Genomic DNA, 21726 nt, shown 5'->3' on the forward strand with positions numbered 1-21726 from the left:
CATCAATTACTGTCGTGGTTCTGTATCTACTAATCGTGCTTCATAGTTTTCGCTAATTCCTCTGCTGTGGCATCCACCTTTTGAAACTTTAAGATCATTTTGCCTCTTAAGTTTCTCTTTTCCAATGAAAAATTCCTTTGATTAGGTACTTCCCACTTTTCCTTTGGAAATAACAATGTATTACAGTAACGTTAACTGCCATTGATTTTTGTACACGAAAATCAATTGTGCGCTCAGTCGTTCAATTACCTTATAACTTACTCAATCTGAATCTTTTGTGATAAACATAATGACCTGTGTCGGTAACGCTATTGTTGAAGTCACCGACGGAAAATAACCAAAGCAAGATAATAAATTCTGATCTATTGGTGTTGCAGATACATTAAAATACATATGTAGACCGCGGTTAATTAACTGTTTACTATCTAGCTATTTACAATTACTTTTTTACTAATGAAATTTTCTTTCAACCAAATGTTAATTTCCGAAAATATTAACATCCGTATTAGGTAAAGGTACACATTTATGTGTATACCAATCGGATTTCCCTCCCAGTTTCTATCTAACAGAAAAAAGACTGTTATCTAATTGCTTTATTTGCTCCAATTCCGTTCCCTGAATTGCAAGATCTGATAAGTTTTAGCCTATTATTCCAGCACCCAAGGCCATGTCTCTATCGTTGCTACGGAGAGGTTTTATTCGACCCCAAAAATCCTTCAGTTTCGCAATATGATACCTACATTTAGGGGGAAGTGCAGAAAATAAATCGATTGCGCGTTTGTACATTGTTTTATCGTGTCTGGATTTCAGGACCTTGATAATAAAGGAAAAAACTAAATATGAGCCTGGAAAATAGTTATTTCTCTTTTTCCTCATGAGAGCACTTAACGAGAGCTGAAGGTATGCATATTTACAAACGGATAACACAGCGAAGTAGGAGTGCTAACATTGGAGGACTTTCACTCTACAATGTAGCGTGAATAGGAGGAGTCCGTATGTATGATAAATAAAAGAGCGGTTCCTAGGCGTTCTGCTTGTTCTCATTTTAGCTGGAACTTGGAATGCTCATAGTGACGTTTTGTGACTGTATGTTCTATGTTTCAATTAATTTAGTGAAAAGCATTTTAAAAATATTAGATGGCAGACTTTTTGCATATAAATGGAGGGAAATATAATTGCTTCTAATTTCGGTTATACTACAAGTATTTGTATGGGATTTTCTGAAGAACGGAACCATATTAACATGCGTTCATTGTCTGGCTTTTTGCCTATCTGTTTCACATATCCAGGGAATGAATGAACTTTGCATTGCTCCAAGAAAGTTCATGCGAAAGTGAAAATATGATTCATGATGTTGATAATGTTAATAAATATAGGAAATTTCTGAGGAATCCGCTAGGAGCCCAACTACACAGTACGCTCATAACCATCATACACCAACGCCACATTAAATTAGAGTTAAATATGATTCAGTATTCTTGGATGGTATGAAATCCCCTCAGTTTTTAGACTTTCACTGAAAAGTTTGCCACTTCCGAGAACCACAATGCCCGTAAACAAAGAACTTTCATATCTAAATTGAATAACACCATGTAGATAAAAAATAACATATCTCTCAACCGAAGATAAGAACTGAATGACCAAACCTTCTCAACTCAATTCACGTTTACGTGTTTTTTCGGGGCTGTATGAAATATTATAAAGTTTTCCTGGGAACAGTACCCTGATCTCCGTAACATTGTCTCAATCCATTGAACTACTTGATGCCGCCGTCTACACATTTCTGACGAAGTTTCGATACTTTGAAAAACACAAAACAAATAATGTAGTAAAAGATTTGCTTTCCCCGGACTTTAGATAAAAATCATTACAGTACAGTACATTCATAACCTTTTCCCTGTTAATACTAGTGAAGGCATAGAATGGCAGAAGAACGATTCACCAGGATATTGTGAATATAAATACACATTGAGATGTGATTGCTATGTTAATTAGCTGCACCGCTATGGGGTCTTCTTTACTATACTTTCTTGCTTTGTATTTTAGAATAATCCAAAGGTGTTCGTATTGCCTTAGAATTTAATCCCATTCAAGTAAGTGCACCCGAGATGTGTCTTAAAAGAGGTGTCACGGTAGTTTAGCGGTGCGATAGTTGAGGGGGTAGAGCGGCCGCCTCCCAATCTCGCTGGTGTGGGTTCAAATCCCTGTCGTCTTGGGTGTCTGTCTGTATTCGTCTGTTGTTAAGTGTGATGATAGTGAAACTGAAGCGCAATCTGACTGTGTGGATGGCCTATGCTCCACCAAGGAGTGAACAGGAAATACTAAAGGTAGTTTACAACACATTCATATATTTGTCACTGTCCATTTGACCTTCACAAACGACTATTTCACCAACGTCACTGGCAACCATACATCTCGAATAGTAATAATACTGCTTCCTTCATACTTGACACAATAGACGGTTGTTACTTACCCCTTTTAGGATATAGCGCGTCAACCATCACAAACGTATCAACCACATCTGCGCCAAGTGCTCTTGGGCCGATTCATTCGTCGGCCATTTTAGGACAGTGGGCTCCACTGCATGGCGTAGCCAACAATGGAATTGCCACCCTTCTTTAATATATAAATAATAATAATAATAATCGTTGGCGCAACAATCCATGTTGGATCAGGGCCTTGAAGTGTGTTAGAGCACTTCATTCAAGACCGTAACGGTACACTAGGAGGCAATGTGGTCAAATTACGTAGGGTTGACACGCCTGTGCGTCGACCAAGTTCCTCGTTTGATATAGTATCCGGCTTACTTGTCAGTAGGCACGCAATCGGGGTGATATTCTTCATCGATAGGGTGTCTAAGGCAGGTCACATCCAACGTTTCTTATATCTGCAAAAAAGCGGAAATCAGTCATTCCTGAATTTGGCATTATTTTTCTAACAATAGATGAAATATTTAAGAGAAAGAGAAAGCAGTAAGCTCAGGCGATTTTTTTATAATCCTCAAAAGACTCTCGGATAAGCTTCCTGTTTCATCGTATCGAATCTATATTTTTCTCCCCGTTTTTTTTGACCTGTCAGAACAGTGCCGGTCTCATTAAATTTTTAAAAGTAAACTGAACTGAACTTCTGACCGAAGCTGTATATCTTTCAATTATTTGATACTGTTTGCTATGAGGAAATTTCTAGCAACAACAGACCGCTTTGTCGGTTATCTGCCTTCAATTTTTTATTTTCTTTAACTATAATTAAATTATTAGAAAATAATCTGCTCTGTCTGGAAATGCGAGAAATTACTGAGATACTATCCACTGCCTTCTGACCAACAACTCCTCGAATTTCCAGCCTGTACGCCAAGGAAGTTCTTTATTTGGGCCAAAGTGACACGATGTAAACACGTTTTCATCAAGGTTTGGAGTTTTCGAGCAACAGTGGTGGTCAGTTGTCTGTTCTAATATAGCAGCGCCGAACATTATCATCCTGATATTGCTGCTGAGATAGTTGCTTTTCCAAATATTGGACGAATCAACGAAAGTAGATCTCGCGCTGGTAATGCATCGAACGATATCAAGTTCGGCGCCGCCGTCGGCAGAAAAGCACTACTGAGATATACAAACTGATCAACTTTTTCAAAGATCTACATGTTAATGGAAATAAGAAGAGTGGGAGGCAAGTCAGACTGAGAACCTTGGCTTCGTTGATATTTATCTTCAGCTCTACTCTGCTTGCCTCCTTCTCCAATTCAAAGCAATATTATCAGGATCCATGACTCGCTGAGAAAGCAAGTAGATGTCAGCAGCCTGGTCGAGGGGTTTGAAACCACTGGAACCTTTCACGTCCTCTGACTAAGGCAGCTTGAAGAATGTCATCGACAATCAGATGAAATAATATCGGTGACAGAGTGCAACCCGCTTTAAACTTAAAATTTCTCCGAAATTTTACCACAATGCAACTGATAACATTTTGCGTTGTCATACCAGGCCTGCTTAAAAAGTTCGCGGATTATTTTTTTAAGTTGAGAATACTGGGGAACTTCGGGTTGCAAAAGTTGCTGGGGGATCTACGTTTCGAGATCGGTACCAATCACCTACAGGCAGCTGTTCTGGTAGGTTCATCACCACAGGGATACTTATTTCAACCTCGTCGGGTGCATTCAAATTTTGTGTGAAAATGGTTGAAAAAGATTCGGAGACGCTCGAAATGCTTCAGAAAGTGTACGGTGATAGGGCGATGAAAAAGAACCAAACTTTCTTATCACACCAGAGGTTTCGGGAAGGTTGGGAATCTGTCAATGGCAATGACCGGTCGGGACGCTCGTCGACACTCGGTTCAAAAAGTATGTCAAGTTTTGGGCAGAGACTGACGATTAAGTATTAAGTTGATTGAACACGAGTGCGGTATACCCAAAACAATGGTTCATCGCATTCTAACAGATGATATTCAAATGAGGAAAGTCTGTGCGAAAATTATACCGAAAGTCCTGACGAGTGAGATTAAGGTGCAGAGATTTCATGAATGCTGCGAAACGGATCAAATTTTTGGACAGAATGGTAAGAGGGGACGTGACGTGGATTTTGATTATGATCCCGAATCAAAGCTCCAGAACAGCATGTGGCACACTAAGGAGACTCCCCGCTTGAAAAAGAGAATAGTCAATAAAGAGTTTTACTGTGAACGGTTGCGCAACAGGTTGGACGCTTCCGAAAAGGAATTTGCAACCATTGAATGTTGCACCATGACAACGGGCAGTCTCACTGCGTACATTGCCTCCGAGTTGCTGGTCAAAATAGGTGTGGCAACGCTGCCTCAGATGACATACAGTTCTGATCTGGCTCCAGCGGATTCCTTTTTGGTCCCAAGGATTAACAGATTTTTGGTAAGAACTCGGCATAGCATATTGGGGGCGGTAAAAGTAGCTACAACCACACTGAAGGAGATTCCAGTTGTCGACTTCCAGGGGCCTTCAATGATTGCGTGAAGCGTTTTCAACGGTGAATCGAATCAGAGGGACAATACTAATAAAGTTCTGAATAATTTGTTAACTTATATTGAAGAAATGATTTTTTTAAAAATCATTCCGAGATCTTTTGGGACAGACCCTGTATGTTGCTCTGATAACAGCTATCAGTTTCTCCGATATGCCTTTCCTCCGCAGAGTATCTCAGATGCATTCCCTGCTAACTCTATCGAAAGCTTTTTCGAAATCGAAAATTCACGTTGATCGGCTAATTGGGAAATTTCCATTTTACAAAGATAAGAAACGACGAAAACTCTCACATATATTGATGGTCCTCACATGTAAATTTTCGATTCATTTTTAATGAATGAATGAAGATAAAATAATAAAAAAAACTGTAAAATTTCATTATATTCTTAGCAATCATGTCGACAGAGGACTGGTTCTCTAGGTTAGAATAAATCGACATGCTCACGCCCTAGACTAGACTTTATGGATCATCTGAAGAGTTTCTAAAACTAAATGAAATACATAAAAATAAATATGAATACATTTTTGTTATTCTTATCTACTTTTTCTTGTGATTAATACTAATCTTGTTCTTTTGGTTTTACAGTGGCCCCTTTGGGGGTATATTGCGTGGTCCATCATGGGAAAACTACTGTCAAAGATTTTCGGAAATAAGGAGATGCGTATTTTAATGTTGGGTTTGGATGCTGCTGGTAAAACAAGTATCCTTTTTCAAAACCAGATCACCAATATCAAAAATATATTTTACAATCTAAATCATTTTTCACTACAAATACTTAAGAGAATATTTTCCTTAATCACAATTTACCCTAGCTATTTTGTACAAACTAAAAATAGGTCAATCAGTAACAACAATTCCAACAGTTGGATTTAATGTAGAAACAGTTACATATAAGAATGTTAAATTTAATGTTTGGGACGTGGGAGGACAGGATAAAATCCGACCATTATGGCGGCATTATTACACAGGTATTTCTTCTTTTAATTGGCTTTTGTATCCACTTTAATGTAATTGTTTGTCGTTTTTATAGGGACGCAAGGCTTAATCTTTGTCGTTGACTGTGCAGATAGAGATAGAATAGATGAAGCGCGAACAGAATTACATAGGATAATCAATGATAGAGAAATGCGAGATGCAATTATTTTAATATTCGCTAATAAGCAAGACCTTCCAGATGGTAAGTATTAAACATTGGTTGAGACGAGTATCTGTATATAAAAGGAAAAGATGACATGGGAACATAGTTTGACATAAATTATCCCTTTTTAAACTAAGCAACTCCAGTGAAATAACGGAATGTGTAAAAAACCAAGGTTTCTCTATTTCTATCGATTGTGACTAGTAACCAACCACGTTCTTATCACCATTCTACAAAGATCACTTACACCACATGTGCAAATCGGTTTGGGTGCTAGCCTTCAAAGGTCTCTGAGGGTATTGAATTCTTGGCATCAGCAATATACAGTAAATCTCTTCCTTCAATCAATTTTCAAACATTCACCTTGGTGTTATAATGGTAAGACTTGGCGGTCAAGAAGATTGTCAACCCAATAAATAATGCAGTATGGTTTCAATTAGTGAACCAATTACTGTAAAGTGAATCACACTTTTTCTCAATGCAACAAAAATAATTTCATGGCTTATCTATATCAGCACTAGCATATATGTTGGGAAAACAATGTGTGCGTAGCAAGAATATGGGAGAAGGTTATCAAATCATATATTAACATATACAGTGGCTCACAGTTTTTTCGCAAGCAGTACTTGGTCAACAGTTTACGCAATTATAACTTCTAAACAAAGAGAGACATTAATAAAATTTAATCGCAGGTATGTTGGCTAATGTAAAAGTATAAAAAAAAATTATTTGTATTGCTGAATAAGCTTTCATAAACGTACAAGCTAAAATCTTAAAATAAAGAAACATAAGAAGTTACAGCTACTACTACTACTGCTATTCATATGAAAAACTAAAATATATTTTTTCTAACTCAAAGTTTAGTATGACTTCACTTCTAGTTGATGATAGCTGTGCTAAAGTCCTGATGATGAAGGGAACAAGTGGTTCCCGAAATATCGGTATTTGCAAAATAAAAATCAACACTAACGAAAGGAAAAACAAGTTTTTATTAATTCAAATAATTAACCGCTAGAAGTACCGCGCGATTAAACTCAGACCAAAATAGACCTTAAATTTTCAATTACATTGAGACCAGGTAACTGTATTGGTGATGGTATTATTCTAAATGAACTAAAATTCAACGAAGCTCAATTTACGATCATGCCCTGTTCCCAGTTTTTCAGCCCTTTGCACCAAATTTCTTTTGAATATATTAAAGTATAAAGTTTAGTCCACAATACTTTCTATAAACTCCAAATTTCCAACGCGGGTTGCTGACGAGCAGACCCGAATCATGGTACTGCCACGCCCATGCATAACTATTGACTTTTTTTTTTATTTTGAAGTTCAGTTTGCGTCTTACATAAGACCGCCGTCGAAGCTGAAAATGTCAAATTTTGTCTCGTCAGCGAATACGATTTGGACTGAAAGGCCAATGTTTACAAACAAAAGACGAATTTGCTGATTCTGCTTACTTATAAAAGGTTTTTTTTCCACTGATACTCCGCCATTAAAGTCGTGCTCACGGAGGACAATATAATATTGATCCGAGTCATCCTTAATCACACTAACCAATTTGGGAGTCGATAGTTTTGGGGTTTTCCTTTATTTTTTGGACAATGTATTGCAATTATTTGGAGCTTCTCTATACTTATTTTGAACTCTCTCTATTATCATGTATGTGATATTATAGAATCAAATGACCCTTACGGTATATTGTCCTCTTTTTAAAACAAGCCAACTGATGAAATATTACTGAAAATCTTGCAGATGATTATGAGCATAACTGCCAAGTATAGAAAAATATCCTTTTTAGCCGTTTAGCTAGTCTAGAATTGAATATATTCTTGTTTTTCTTTTACAAATGATGTTTATAGACTTATAGCTGTAAGTCTACAGAAGTTATGATCGCCTAAATTTTCTAAAGTGTGCTGTGTGTGTGTTGCCCATTTTTAACCGTAAGCCACTGTATGTATGTATACGACTAATTGTGGCTTCTAGTTACAGCGTTAACAAGAGCCAGGAAATAGTATCACGATACGAACACTATAAATATTTTGTATTAAGACCTTGAATAAGTTTCCGGTGTTTTTTTTCCACTTTGTTTAAAGGAAAACTTCTGATTTCTTCTGAATATTAATGGTCGTAGAGAAAACTTGAATATGAAGAAAAATCAAAAAGAACTCTGTCATCGTTTTATTTTTATTATTCTGTTAACGGGTAGTCGCACCACGTCCTTAAAGGACTATTGTGCCCCTTTTGCTGGTTATAGTGGACCTATTAATCACAGTGCCTCAAACAGATCTATAACCTTCAATCTTTCAACTTTGCATCTGGTATTGTTTTCTCAAACGCCTCGACCTACTTTGTACAAGTGCCGGACATTACCCCTGAGCGTGTATAGAGGTTTCATCATACTCTGCACAGAACCTGCAGGCAGAGTCCGAAGATATTCCTAGCTTCCCTAGGTTTAGCCGACAGTGACCAATGAGAACTCCCACTATGATTCGGAGGTTCTTTTTGGTGAGGTATAAGCAATCCTTTGGGCGCTTTGGTTCGTATCCCCCAATAAGCACCCTGGACTGCTCCATTTCTGGTAGGCCCGCCCAGTATAGTTCCCTCAACCGTTCTTCTTCATTTTTAATGTCATAGCCATGAATCCGTTTCTGAGTTCACAGAAGGGTTCTGTTGCGTGTAAAGGCGTCCTTGCTGTCCCGAAACCCAGAGTACCCAGCCCTTGTTGAACGAGCCGAGCGTATTCAGTATCTCAATCAGTTTAGAGTTCACGTTGTTGGACCTAAGGACCTTGATCGTTGCTCGGTTGTCTATTGCTCCCTGTAGTTCTTTGGCGATTAAAGTAGACACATCTGTTTATCGCATATATTTCCGCTACTAGAGTGCTTACTCATTGGCTCCAATTACATTTTCCTTGGCCCAAGGACACTGGTACCCGCTCCCTCTACTGTGAGGGGTCCGTCAGTGTACCAAGTAATCAGTTGCTGGTTTAAGCCGTATGTCACAGCCTGGCTCTCCCAGTTTGCCTTGTTACTCCAGGGTTTTTCAAACTTTTTATCGAAGTGAAACCTCGTTGTCATGTTATCAATAATTCGGGATACCGCCTAGAAAGAATATCAATCTTCCTTCAATTTAGGCAGCTCCTCGCCTCACTGATACTCCCGGCCATCCTGGATATTTTCCTCCCTGTCTGCATCTGTATGTGCAGATGGAGAGGGATTAATCTCAGAATGACCTTCAGGGATGCCGTTGGGCATGTCCTCACTGATACACATACAAGCCAGTCTTTAGAGTTTGTATAACACTTTGGCTTGTGTTTCAAATTCAGTTCTTTATGCCCATAGGTAATCATTGGCTCTGCTATTGCAGTGTATATGAAAAGTAGTATCTTCGGGGTGCAATCCCATTTTTTCCCTGCTATCTAACTACACGTCATCAGAGCTCTTGTAGCTTTCCGACATGTGTCTTCCATAGTCATTTTTAGGCTAGTGTAATTCCCAAATATTTGACCTCTGTTTCTCGTTTCATCATGTCATATAACCTTATGGCTCTCAGCCAATCAAGCTCACGTCTTCTAGCGAATGGTACTATGCTGATTTTGGCTGAATTGATACGCAATCCCGCTCTCCTGCACCAGGAAATAGTAACCCTTAATCCAGGTTGGGTTCTATCAAATAGGGTATCCTCATATTTGCCCCTACAGATCAAAACAATGTTGTCCGCGTAACCCTGTAGTTCGTCCACTACCATACTCCACATAAACGGCGATAGTACCCCGATCTGTGGATAATCGTGAGTAAGGTAACTAAGGTCTTCTTCGAAAAGTACTAATCGAGAGCTTTCTTTTGATTGCTCACGCAACTATATTCTGTTAACAAAAATGGCACACCCCTTTTTTCAATTTACTGTTTGTCTGTCACAACCAAAACGGCTAAATCGACCGGAACCAAATTTAGTGGACCTACAGGATCTATGAAATCCCGTTGAGTTTAAATTCTTTTTCACCGAATAAAGTCAAGTGGGATATTAAATTAAAGGTCTCGATTTGTACTTTCAGAAACTAATATTAGACGTGAATTGTTTATTCTGTTTGTAAATTCTGTGAGGAGAGTAATGAAACCTGTTCACACATGTTCTGCGACAATCCTCGGTATTTGTCGATTAGGAGAAAACTTAATACTAGATATCATTCGAAACACTTGGAAATAAGAAACATAATTCCTGTCGATTGTAGACTTAAAGGACATACTATAGTTTATATGTATACTATAACCAGTAAAGGGGCACAATGGTTCTTTTTGAACGCTGTGCGACGTCCCTTGATATTAAACGGACAGTAAACAGAAAAAATTCCAATTAAATATTTTCCTCAGAAAAAGCAAAGATCGTAGTTTACACTTAAAACTAAAGTGCGAAAAAGAGTCCACGGGACCAAACTGTAGTGCTTTATAAATGCAAAAGCATTATGGAGGGTTGGACCGAGGTGAAATCAGTACAAGAACGCAGTAAAAAATCTGATATTTTGGAAGCACGGTTGGTGATATTGAAGTAGTGGCTGTCAAAACGTAGTTTATCGAAGGTTATGCCCAGGTCGAGGACAGAATTCAGGTAGGACCGAGAGCAACCACCAAGATAGTCGGAGAAAGGGGTGGCGGAGGTTTTAAACGGGTAACACATCGAGTGGCTTTTGATGACATTAAGAGCCAACTTATTAATTGTGCACCAATTGACCAAAGTATCCAGATTTGCCTGCAGGGAAACGCAATCCATTGGGAACGAAACCGAGGAACACAGCTTGAGATCATCGGCGTATAACAAGCAAGGACAAGTGAGGATGAGGGCAGGTGGTTAATAAAGAATAAAAATAAGAGAGGGCTTAGACTGGATTCTTGTCGCACACCAGAGGAGGAGAAAAGAGAACCAGAAGCGCAACCATCAAAGGAAAGGCTACAGGATCGGAAGGAGAGGTAGGAGACAAGCCATGTAATAAGTGATGGAGGAATGTTTAGAAAGGCAAGTTGGGACAATGGTATCCCGCGATTAACGGAATCGAAGGCCTTAGAAAAGTCCGTGTAAATGACGTGGACTTACTGCCGAGAGTTGTGACATTTGGCCACACAATTGATGAAGTCCATAAGATGGATTTATGAAGCCGTTCTGCTCCTTAGCTATAAGATGGCCAAAGTGGGTGGTCAACCAGGCATTGACGTACCTCTCGAGAATCTTGGAGCAGGATGAGAGGAGCGAAATAGGGCGGTAATTCTCTGCAAAAGTATGGTCACCGCCTTTGTGTATGGGAAAAATAAGGGCTTCTTTCAACAGACTGGGAAAATGACACTTTTCGAGGCTCTTATCGAAAATAATGCAGAGATGAAGGGAAATGAATTTAGAGGTTTTAATCAGGAAGAGGTTGGGAAGATCATCGGGGCTGGGTCCGACATTGCCATCAAGGTTGCCCATGAGGTATTCCAACAAAGAGGGAGTAAGGAGGAGATTCGGAGGAGACTGTACTCAGAAAGGGGAAAGTAAACTGCAAAGTAAATCATAAAATAGCTGAGGAGAGGTAGCAGGAGAACCTGAGAATTTGATGAAAATGAGAGGGGACTGGGTGGCGTTTCGGGCGTTACGGATGTGAGACCAGAAAGGCCTCAAGTCACTACTGTCCAGGTAATCTTTCCTAGACTTAATTCACAACGACTTAACTGAAGATCGCAGAACGCTGAAATGAACAGTCTGCACGGGTTCCGGCATATAAAAACTTTTTCCCCGCAGCTTGCTTCTGGTGAAGTTTTTTATGGATTTCAGTGGTGAACCATAAAGAGTAGGAGGTCAGGAATTTGGAAGGGGAAGGAAAATACCAATTTGAATTCTTGAAATATTTTTCTACTAAAATGAGTAAAAAAGTAAAAAAAAATACAGAAGAAAAAATAACAGTAAGTGCAATGATCAGTCAGACTGGAAACCTTGACTTTGTTGGTGTTTACTCTGAATCCAACCCTGCTTGTCTCCTTTTCCAAATCCACAGCCATTTGGCCAAGTTCCACGACTCGATGAGAAAGCAAGAAGTAATTTCGAAAACATTAGAGGATGCAATTCGCATACGCTTGTTATATTTATTATTGCATGTCTTAAATTACTCATCATTGAAAGAGCCGTTGTTGTACCAGACATACATCACATCCCCTTGCCAGGGATGAGGATAGAGCGGAATGTAGGCTTACTGAACCGACTTCTAAAATAAACAAAGAACTTAATTGTTAGTGACCCCATAATCGATACTAAAATTTAGATTACTTTTCCTTTCATATATCAGCTCGAATCAAAAAATAGAGTTACTTATGATCCATCTGACGCACTACTAATTGTATTATTTTCCATTGCAGCAATGAAGCCACACGAAATCCAAGAAAAATTAGGTTTAACAAGAATACGTGATCGTAATTGGTACGTTCAACCGTCCTGTGCAACATCCGGGGATGGACTCTACGAAGGCTTAACGTGGTTAACGTCGAATCATAAATTATGAGAGTAATCATTCGACAAAATGTTGCCAAAAATCACTAAAAAATCAACAAAGAAACTTATTAAGAAATTTCGTAGAGTTAAACGGTTGTAAATGTACTACTAATAATATATTATTTAAAAATATTCAATATTTAGTGTACATGTAGAGCATGATAAAATGGAATTCACTCACACAGACACATTCAACAACGCAGAAACCAACACAAAAGGAAATTTCGTTGATCTCCGATGATAGACGGCAGAAAGTGAAAAGAAGTTGATCACACGAAACAACAGCGACTATATAAGAAAATCAAAGTACCATAAATTTATCTAGCCCAAACTACAAGAAACAATCGAAGCCACTTAAAATTCGAATACATTATGACTATAACTATATCAAATCAAGCTATTGATGAATCGAATTATACAACACCGTTGAATGCATCAGCTTCAAACTCGGCAACAACATTCACTTCTGACTTGTAAAGAGACAAATGTAAAACAATTCTTTGTCATCCCTTCCCATCTCTTAAGGTATAAGAAAGAACAACAATAAAACACTTGACTGTATGTATGCCTTTTTTATTAATAATAAAAATGAAATTAAATGAAAAAAATCGATGAAGTAATTTTAGTGAATTTATTGTTATGAGAAATATAAGTAATCTGAGAACAATTAACTGAAAGTAAAAATATTGCAGAAATAGTAAGCATAAAGCGAAATGTGGTGATCTTGTGAGGTATGAATATTTTCTAAATCAACAATAAAATTAACGATAAACACAAAATGCATATGAACATAATGATAACTACATCATATACAAGCAAAATAGCATCAAATTAAACGATTCAAGTTTTCAAGGCGTTTATAAAAACGACCCCAAGTATTTATATTTGTGTAATTATTACATTCTTCATTTTCTTCCTCTTGTAACAAAGTTCTTGTTTTAAATAGTCTTTTTTATTATAATTTTTAAAGAGCAGATTCGATTATAAAAGAATGATGAACACAATGAAGAAAATAAAAACGATACATTTCAAACGAATTGGCTTTCTATTTTGAACCGCAGTGTTTAGTGATCGCATCCTAAATGAGAACTTTTGTCGAGATGCAGTACGTAAAAGAAAGTTACCCAATGAAAAAGTCCTGCCAGAATAGCAACATGAGAATAATGAAACACTTGTAGCAGAAGACAAAGCAGTAGCTGCTTCCCATAAGCGAATAAAACTATTTGCGCCAAGTCTCCAGATGAGCTCATGCAGGACGACAATCAACGTCTTTTCTGTTGATCAAGCCTTAAGGGAGTCCTCCCGTATGAAGCCTGTTTTTCCCCGCTTTTTGTGATTGTTTTCGAAAACCTGAATAAAGATAGAAATGCGAAACATATATTTACTAATATCTTGAGCATACGCAACAATTTTTGCAGATCATATTCATTGTTGGAGTACGCAGCAACTTGCCAAGGATAACCAATAATCTCACCAATCCACGCCTTAAACTCGATCACCTTAACTTCGACGATTATTCAGCTTACTATGTTCCATTAAAGACTGCACTTAAGTCATACCTGTCAGTTGTGCACCGTCGACAAGCCGTGCGACACCGTGCACCTGCTCTAACACCTCAACACTCACGTCATAGTCAAACACGGAGGTTTTCATGATCCAATCTACACAAGGATGTTTACCGCAGTGTGTACCATGTGAGATGTCCAAACTCCATAGTCATAACCGTGTTGAATTAGGAAACTGCAAAACCTACCGACAGAATCAAATCTGGATCGATCTAGTTTAACTGCCACTGTGCGCAGAGTGTCCTACTATGATCGGCGACTACAAACGTTGGTTATAAGCGGTACCGTTTCGAAACATCAGGGCCCTCACCGTTGTCAAAGCACTTTTCAGCCAAAGGATATCAATCTATCACGGGAAACAGTGCTCGATTAGCTTAACTCATAGACACTCATGATACCCCCACAGGGGAACGCTATGAGTGACCCTATGCACATAAAGACGTGTTAACCTGCAATCTGGAGACACTCTGGCTCTAGGCAGTTTTGCTTAGCTTGATGTGTACCTTTTAGCCCACAACCTAACGTTGCTATTTAGTTCTGGACTGTTGCAAAGTAGGAAGGAATAAATCTTAGCCTTATTGACTTTTTATTTTCCGATGAAGTCATTCTCCCCGATAAACCTCTTTTCTAAAGTTTTTTGGATGTGTCCATAGGACTTACCTTTTTTAACTAGAAAGTGACATCAATCATCAATCAAACTTTCAAGCTGAAAATTTAGAAGTGAATAATCACAACGAACACCAAAATTTGGAAATTTTACTATTTCTGTTCGCGGTCGGGGCCGCAGTCAAGGAGTAGAAGGATACCCGACTACGAAAACCTTAGGAAGATACGTTTACTCTAGCTTCGTGGCACAAAAATCCGAGATAGAACGGGGCGTGTGGGATTCGCTCCCACGGAATACTACCCCGTCCCTCCAGCATCAGCCCGCGGGACTATTATTGGGTATTACTTTGCGGGATGGATTTGCCTTTAGGCACTCTTTTCTGCTTTCCTTCTTCAGCAATTCCTGCTATATTTTTACAATTGCGGAGAAAGCAGTAAGCCAGTTTACCTTTGACTTCAGCATTCCACCACACTTCTCCGGACTTATGCTCCTGCCCAACGCTTGCAAATACTTTCGCTCAAACCGTACCCAAATGTTGGGAATGAACCTGAGCATCCACTGCTGCTCATAGACTTGTTTCATCTACGTTGCCAGAGATGATTGGATTCTGACCTTGCCGCATTCCTGCGTTCTGTATGCTCTCCCATACGTCTAGCATAGTACAGAACACCCATTTTTTTTCGCCAGAATGTCGACAGGGATCATGCCCGCTACTACCAGTAATACCTGCTGATGTGATTATAAAAGCACTTCGAATCCTAAAAGCCATCAACCAGTAAACTGAAATCAACTGCTTCGGTGTCTGAAAGCTTACAAGCACTTCTTCCCACACAGGTGATGAATAAAGCAGAATAGATCGCACTACTCCGGTTAGAAGTAACCTCCGACAGTATTTGCCGCGGTGACATTGGCTGCTTTTTGGCATACATTTCCTAAGTAGTCCTTAAAGCTGAGTTTGGCATTAATTATCACTCCCAAGTATTTGATAGCCGCCTTTTACACGACCGAATGTCTACCGACTTCCACTTTCACAGTCTTCTTTTTTTCTAGGGTTTGTTATTAGGACCGCTTCCGTTTTCTTGCTCCCAAAGGTCAGCCCGGTTCTTTCTAGCCAGGACTTTACCACTTGCACTGTTTTCGTCGTGTAGATCTCCACATCCTCTAGGCGCTTTGCTGTAACGATAGCTAAAAAAATCCTTCTGGGACAGAAGGAAGGAATAAATGATACGATGTAGTAAATCGCGTGTTCTTGATTTCTGGTTGAAGTACTACCGGATCGATATGCAAGGGCCGATTAGCTCAACTCACAAACGAAGCTACAACCATTCAGAGGCGAGAGCTCCTCCGATTTGAAGCTGGAGCATTTGATTGGTAGCCTTTGGCGGTTTCACAATTGGCGATGTGAATTTGGACATGAGAATTGACGCTTGTTATGAAAGACGAGAACCACTTAAGCTTCAATCCCCATCTGACCAATTTAATGTGAGGGTCTGACAGGCTCGTTAGCCATCTGAGCAACACTGGACAGTTACTACTTCAAATGTTGCGGCTTCTATGAATATACAATCGATATTTGCGCGCTGCACCCCTAGTAGAGATTCCAGCACTTAGTCTCCATAAAAGTGGTTTAAAAAGTCATAGCCAGTTCGTTTAATGAATAGAAGCTTTTAAAATGGAAAAAATACAGAGAATTCTGCGAAACGAAATTTGAAATAAAACGGCTGGAACTGGAACTTCTCCGAAAAGGTGAGAATATAGGATGTTGGTTGTAAAAGAAAAATAACATAACGAAATATTCAAAATTCCGAGAAACTTCCTGATCGTCGGATTGGAGCTGAGAATTGGTTGGGAAAAAAAGAAATTACAGAACTCTCAGAAATATGAAAATTCAATGGAAAACTGTAAGGAGTGATATCCTGAAAACTCCCATATGGCTACATTCCGTGAAATTAACCACTCCTTTGTGTAGGACAATAGTATTCACTGGATGCGTCGGGTACACAGTCCAGTTTTTCAGCTGCATTTCGTATCAACAGGTATAACAGTGAAAATGAGTGACAGATAGAATAAACCTTGATCATTAAAAAGAAGCTTAAACTTTGCTTTGCTCCTAGTTTGCAAGCCGTGTTCTGAATAAATCGTGACAATTTTAAAGAATTTTGTTAGATAGATTTTGGGCCGTGATGAGACCTGAATTTCAACACGCAGTATGGATAAAACTGTTCTCTAGCAAAGTAATGGGGGTAGCGGTTTTGAACTTTTTTGCATTTTCTGAATCGAGAATCTTTCAAGAATATTGTGTGAAATTTGGAGTGGGTCGGAGCAAACTAAGGAAGATACAGCGGTCACAGTGGTTCAAATGGCAAAACGCTGCAGCTGCTAATGCATTGAATTCGTTCAAACACACGTATATTGCTATTGCCAATGATGTTTTGGATGCCATCAAGCCTATCTATGAAGATCTGAGCAAAGATGTCCTCCTGGAGCGATATGTCGGAGGTTTTACGCAGAACAACAATGAGAGTTCAAACCAACTTATTTGTTGTTGTAGATTTTATAATAGTTGCCCCACGACATCCCGGCAAGCTAGCAAAGACAGCTAAGTTCTCTGGTGCGGTCCACGAAGGTCGTACGTGGGTACGAGAATTGAGCAGGCCAGCGGCCAATGTATGCCGGCTGTCACTCAGTTTTTGGGCACTAGGTCCTGTTTTGCTAGACTCGTTGTAGGTTAGATAACCCAGGTATGTTACTATTCGTTTTGTGACGCTACTTGCAATCACAATTGTGTCGGGGCCTGTCCGAACAGGCAGGACACGTGTTACAAGCTTAGATACAAATACCGTTTTCAAACAATAATAATAATCGTTGGCGCAACAGCATCAACCGCTCGCCACTCAAAAGTATTATTTGTTTGCTCTCCGGCATTACTCATTGTTCACGTTCAACTACAGTAGGGCAGCATTGTCCAAATCTGTGCCTTATAAATCCTTAGTTTTGTCCTCTTTTTTATATTTTTATTTTTTAATATTGGCATAGTAAGTCAATGGTATGCTTCTAGTGAAAACAAAAATTTTTCCACGTTTAATCAACGTATAATTTCCAACGGAAGACAAGGACGATTCATTAAAAGACTAATTTTATAGTCGCCTTGAGTGATTATTTAATTTACTGCCCTATGAGTTGGGGCTCACTCAATGTCTTCCCTGAGGCGATTAAAAAGGATAACAATTATGGGCTAGCAACTTACAAATTTTCAAACTTTGCTGCTATCGAAAAGTCAACAACGCCTCAGATAGGGACAGATCTCACGGACTATGGTTGGTTTCTGGAACGTGCACACGGTCTTCGACAAGGATATCGAGGGTCCCCAGAATGTTCACTTTCTCCAACTCGAGAGAGAATGCCGGCAATGTAAGCCTGACATCCAGGGCTTAACCGAAATAAGATGGTGGAGCTTTGAAGAGTACTTCTCTTCTCGTATCGGGTTGTTACTGATGGCTGTCGCAATGTGTACGGGTTTCTAACAGGCTCCTGAGTGTAAGACTCCGGTTCAGGTTAACACGCATCGCAATTATACAGTGCTATGCAGCATGATATAGTGGAAAAGGATGCTTCCTACAAGCAATTATACGCAGTTCAGGAGAGGCATCCTAAAGCTGACATTAGGGTGGTACAAAGCCTTCCATAAGGTCAGATGGGGTTCAACTGACCGACACCGTACAGGTAGTCATATTGACCACTATGCGATCAGCAGTATGTTTAGAAGTTTTTGTCCTAAATGTACGTAACAAGAGAGGCATTGATATCGGCCTCGAAAAGGATCGCCATCGAATGATTGCGTCCACCACTTCTTCAAGCCTGCAGCCTTCCAAATTTAACAGCGACCGCTTGTATGATTCAGTTGCTGCTCGACAGCTGGAGAACTATCTTACTGATCGGACGGCAGATACCGCCTGAGAATATCAAAAAGCATCAAAAATGCTCTTTTCTCGGGAGCTATACAGGTCGTCTACTTCGTCCCGTAGGGGCGTCATAAGATCTGGTTAACGGCGAAATCGTAGAGGTCAACCGATGGGCGGAAGGGGTTGAAGGCTGTATCGGCCACTGCAAGTTATGGCGGACTGACGCGCTCGAAGTTCCACATAGTGTGCGCCGTGACAAAAGGGAATTTGTTATTGCACTGGTCACGGAGCGAAAAATGCCGAAAAAAGCAATGAATCCAGAAGTGTATCCCGCATCACGAAAGAACTTGCACATAGTCGCAAATCTTTCGATCGTCGATGTGGAGGACGTTAACGGTTGACTCTTCATCCCCGATGACGATTAGCTGAAGACGTAGAAAGAGCCGTCCACCATGGTTCTTAACCGTATCACATCCAGTGAATGAAATGGCTAGTCATCATAACATGGGAATACGGATTGCTCCTACAAATAGGAGAGAAATCATCTCGACCATCAATGCACCCAAATGGAGTAAAGTCGCTTGGCATGACTGCCTCCTGCATCGTTATTCCTCTTTCCCGGAGAGTGGAATAAGGCGATGATCGTGAAAATTCCGAAAGGAATCTATCTTAAATGCGACGATTGGAGGGATAGCTGCCCACTCCCTGCGGTTGCAAAAATAATAGTTATAATAATCCTGGAGCATTTCAAAGAACATATCGAAAGCTTGATCGGGGGAGGGACGGATTATTCTGGAACAGTGCACAGAGTTGGGACCTTCGCTTCACCTGCTTTCGACAGAGTGAACATAGAGTATATCTGTGGTGTTCTACGTATGAGTCCCGCAGTTGAGAAGAATCTGAGGTGCAAATCAGAGTTCGCGCGGGTGGCATTTTGTCACCAATATTATTATGACATTGATTTGCACTCTCGCCAGGTCATGAATCTCTCTCTCTCTCTTCGGAAAGAGAGGCAAGTAGAGTTCGACAGAAGATAAACACCAACTAAACCAAGCAAGGCAATGGGTTGAACCCCTCATTACATACCATCGTTTGGGAATATATGTATAATCGAAAAGATGACAATGGATTTAAATGACACGCTACTGTACAAATCATCCCAGATAGTGGCCCATGCGGATGATATAATTATCCTAGAAAGATCAAAAGGGAAGCTTGGTGAAGTAGCTAAAAAAGTTTGGTTTAAAAATGAAAGAAGAGAAGATCAATCATAATACAAAACAGGAGAAAGACGCTAATCAGATAAAAAACGACGCTATCCATTACAAATTCGAACAAGTCGAAAGTTTCGAGTACGTAGGCGTAACTATTATAAAGGACAGCAGCGAAATAGACGAAATCAACAGACGCATGGTGTTTGCTAATAAAACATGTTACCCCCTGCCAGTTTTAACAAATAAAAATGTACACGGGAAAACAAAGTTATTAATCAAGCTGTTCTTGCGAGACGGACGGTAAGTTAGCCTGCCGAGTACTCAGGAAAATTGTATGCCCAATGAGTTTGGACTACCTATAGGGAATGGGATACAACAGTAACAATTATACGACCAACATATTAAGATTTGAAAGCATCAGTGAGAAGGCTATATAGAGCGCCTGGGCAACATAAGAATTCCGAGGCGCATACTCAAATCACGGTGGAAGGTAAACGACGCTTTCAACCTTGCGAAAGTGTCCATATCGCAATAGGCCACTATCTGGATTGATTTCTATATTTTCCCCTGTAAATCTAGTGGCATCTTGCGCCTAAAGTGCTTCAGTACGGTGCAACCTTACTTTCTGTTATAAACTTAACTCTACTTTTAACGAATCATTAATTCGAAGTGAATTTTATTCCTACTTTTCAACGCCCTTCACAGAAAAACAATCCTACCCAGTTTCGAAACATTAAACCGCCAATCCAATATCCCTGCGACTACCTGTGCCTCAGAGTTTGAGTTCATACGAAATAATGATTCCGGAAATCACAAACCATGTCGGATTTTGTCTTTATTTGGCAGATACAACTAATATCTCGAGTAAATAAAATAATTACTTTTGCTTTTTAGGATTTTGCAGTCATTATCCTCTGTTCATTTTCAATTGAAAAATTTATCTGCTGCACTTGCAATTTTGGATGTCGACAAAATATTGTGTGCCTTTGAATCCGCTTTGCCACCTAGCGAGGACCGACCATATTTTATTTTCTCTTACTTGTCCCATATAGAATGCACTACGCCTCCAAGCAATCAATACTCAATTCACCGGTTTACAACTGTGCAAATCTATGCGACTACTAGATCCGACGAAAAGCACTGAAATTGAGCTATCCTCAATTTCTCGACCCTTGTACACAATTTCAGCCCCATTATGATCATCGCTAAAAGAAGTAATTTACAGTTAAAATTTAGACATATTGCTTCTAGTAACATACAGGAGTAGCGAACGAACAGTTCTTATAGATGCGTTCTCTGTAAACATAGGAATGCATGGCATTTTAGGTTTTGGAGCCAATTCATAACCAGAACTGACATCGTCGGTAAACATTGCTGTCCTGACTTCATCCACATCTCTTCTCATAGCACTGGTTTCGTCTCCTAACATGCTGCTTGTACTACTACGTCCTTCATCTGAAATGTCGGCAGTTCCAGGCGCAGTTCTTGAATCATCGAGGCTGGCTCGTCGCGATAAATTTACTGCCGGAGAACGTGCGTTGTTTTTATCTTTCGGTAAGGCTCCTTTAAAAGAATTACTCATTGTTCTTCAGAGTTTTACTGCTGAAAAATCGATTTTTCTACCCGAAAACTAAATAGAATTTCTAAAGAAAGTTTACGATGAAAAAGCCTTTAAAATTGCCAGAATTGTCAATAATTCTTCTAGATGCCTTCTTCGATGCCGACATGATCCGATTGACGTATTATACATTTGTTCCAAAATAATTTGAGTGATTCTTCTATAGAATGTGTCACGATAAAAT

The 21726-nt window shown here is 39.5% G+C and overlaps 2 protein-coding genes across 3 annotated transcripts in view; one reads left to right on the forward strand and one right to left on the reverse strand.

Annotated features, from left to right (window-relative positions):
* LOC119657911 (ADP-ribosylation factor 6) overlaps positions 1–13673 on the forward strand; it is a 77584-nt gene extending 63911 nt beyond the window's left edge. For both annotated transcript variants that reach the window (XM_038065098.1, XM_038065106.1), the window contains exons 3-6: positions 5571–5685; positions 5798–5953; positions 6016–6162; positions 12504–13673. In XM_038065098.1, the coding sequence (XP_037921026.1) occupies positions 5604–5685; positions 5798–5953; positions 6016–6162; positions 12504–12646 (528 nt within the window). In that variant the 5' untranslated portion in view covers positions 5571–5603 and the 3' untranslated portion in view covers positions 12647–13673. The remainder of the gene's footprint in view (positions 1–5570; positions 5686–5797; positions 5954–6015; positions 6163–12503) is intronic.
* Positions 13674–20746: 7073 nt separating this feature from the next.
* LOC119661349 lies at positions 20747–21723 on the reverse strand. Its single transcript, XM_038070653.1, has 2 exons — positions 21184–21723; positions 20747–21129 (listed from the first exon to the last, which is right to left on the reverse strand). Exons 1-2 carry the CDS (start codon positions 21504–21506, stop codon positions 21006–21008), a joined length of 447 nt encoding a protein of 148 aa, XP_037926581.1. The 5' UTR covers positions 21507–21723; the 3' UTR covers positions 20747–21005.
* Positions 21724–21726: the final 3 nt, after the last annotated feature.

Source organism: Hermetia illucens, chromosome 1, assembly GCF_905115235.1.
Source record: "Hermetia illucens chromosome 1, iHerIll2.2.curated.20191125, whole genome shotgun sequence".
In the NCBI taxonomy this organism is placed as follows: domain Eukaryota; kingdom Metazoa; phylum Arthropoda; class Insecta; order Diptera; family Stratiomyidae; genus Hermetia; species Hermetia illucens.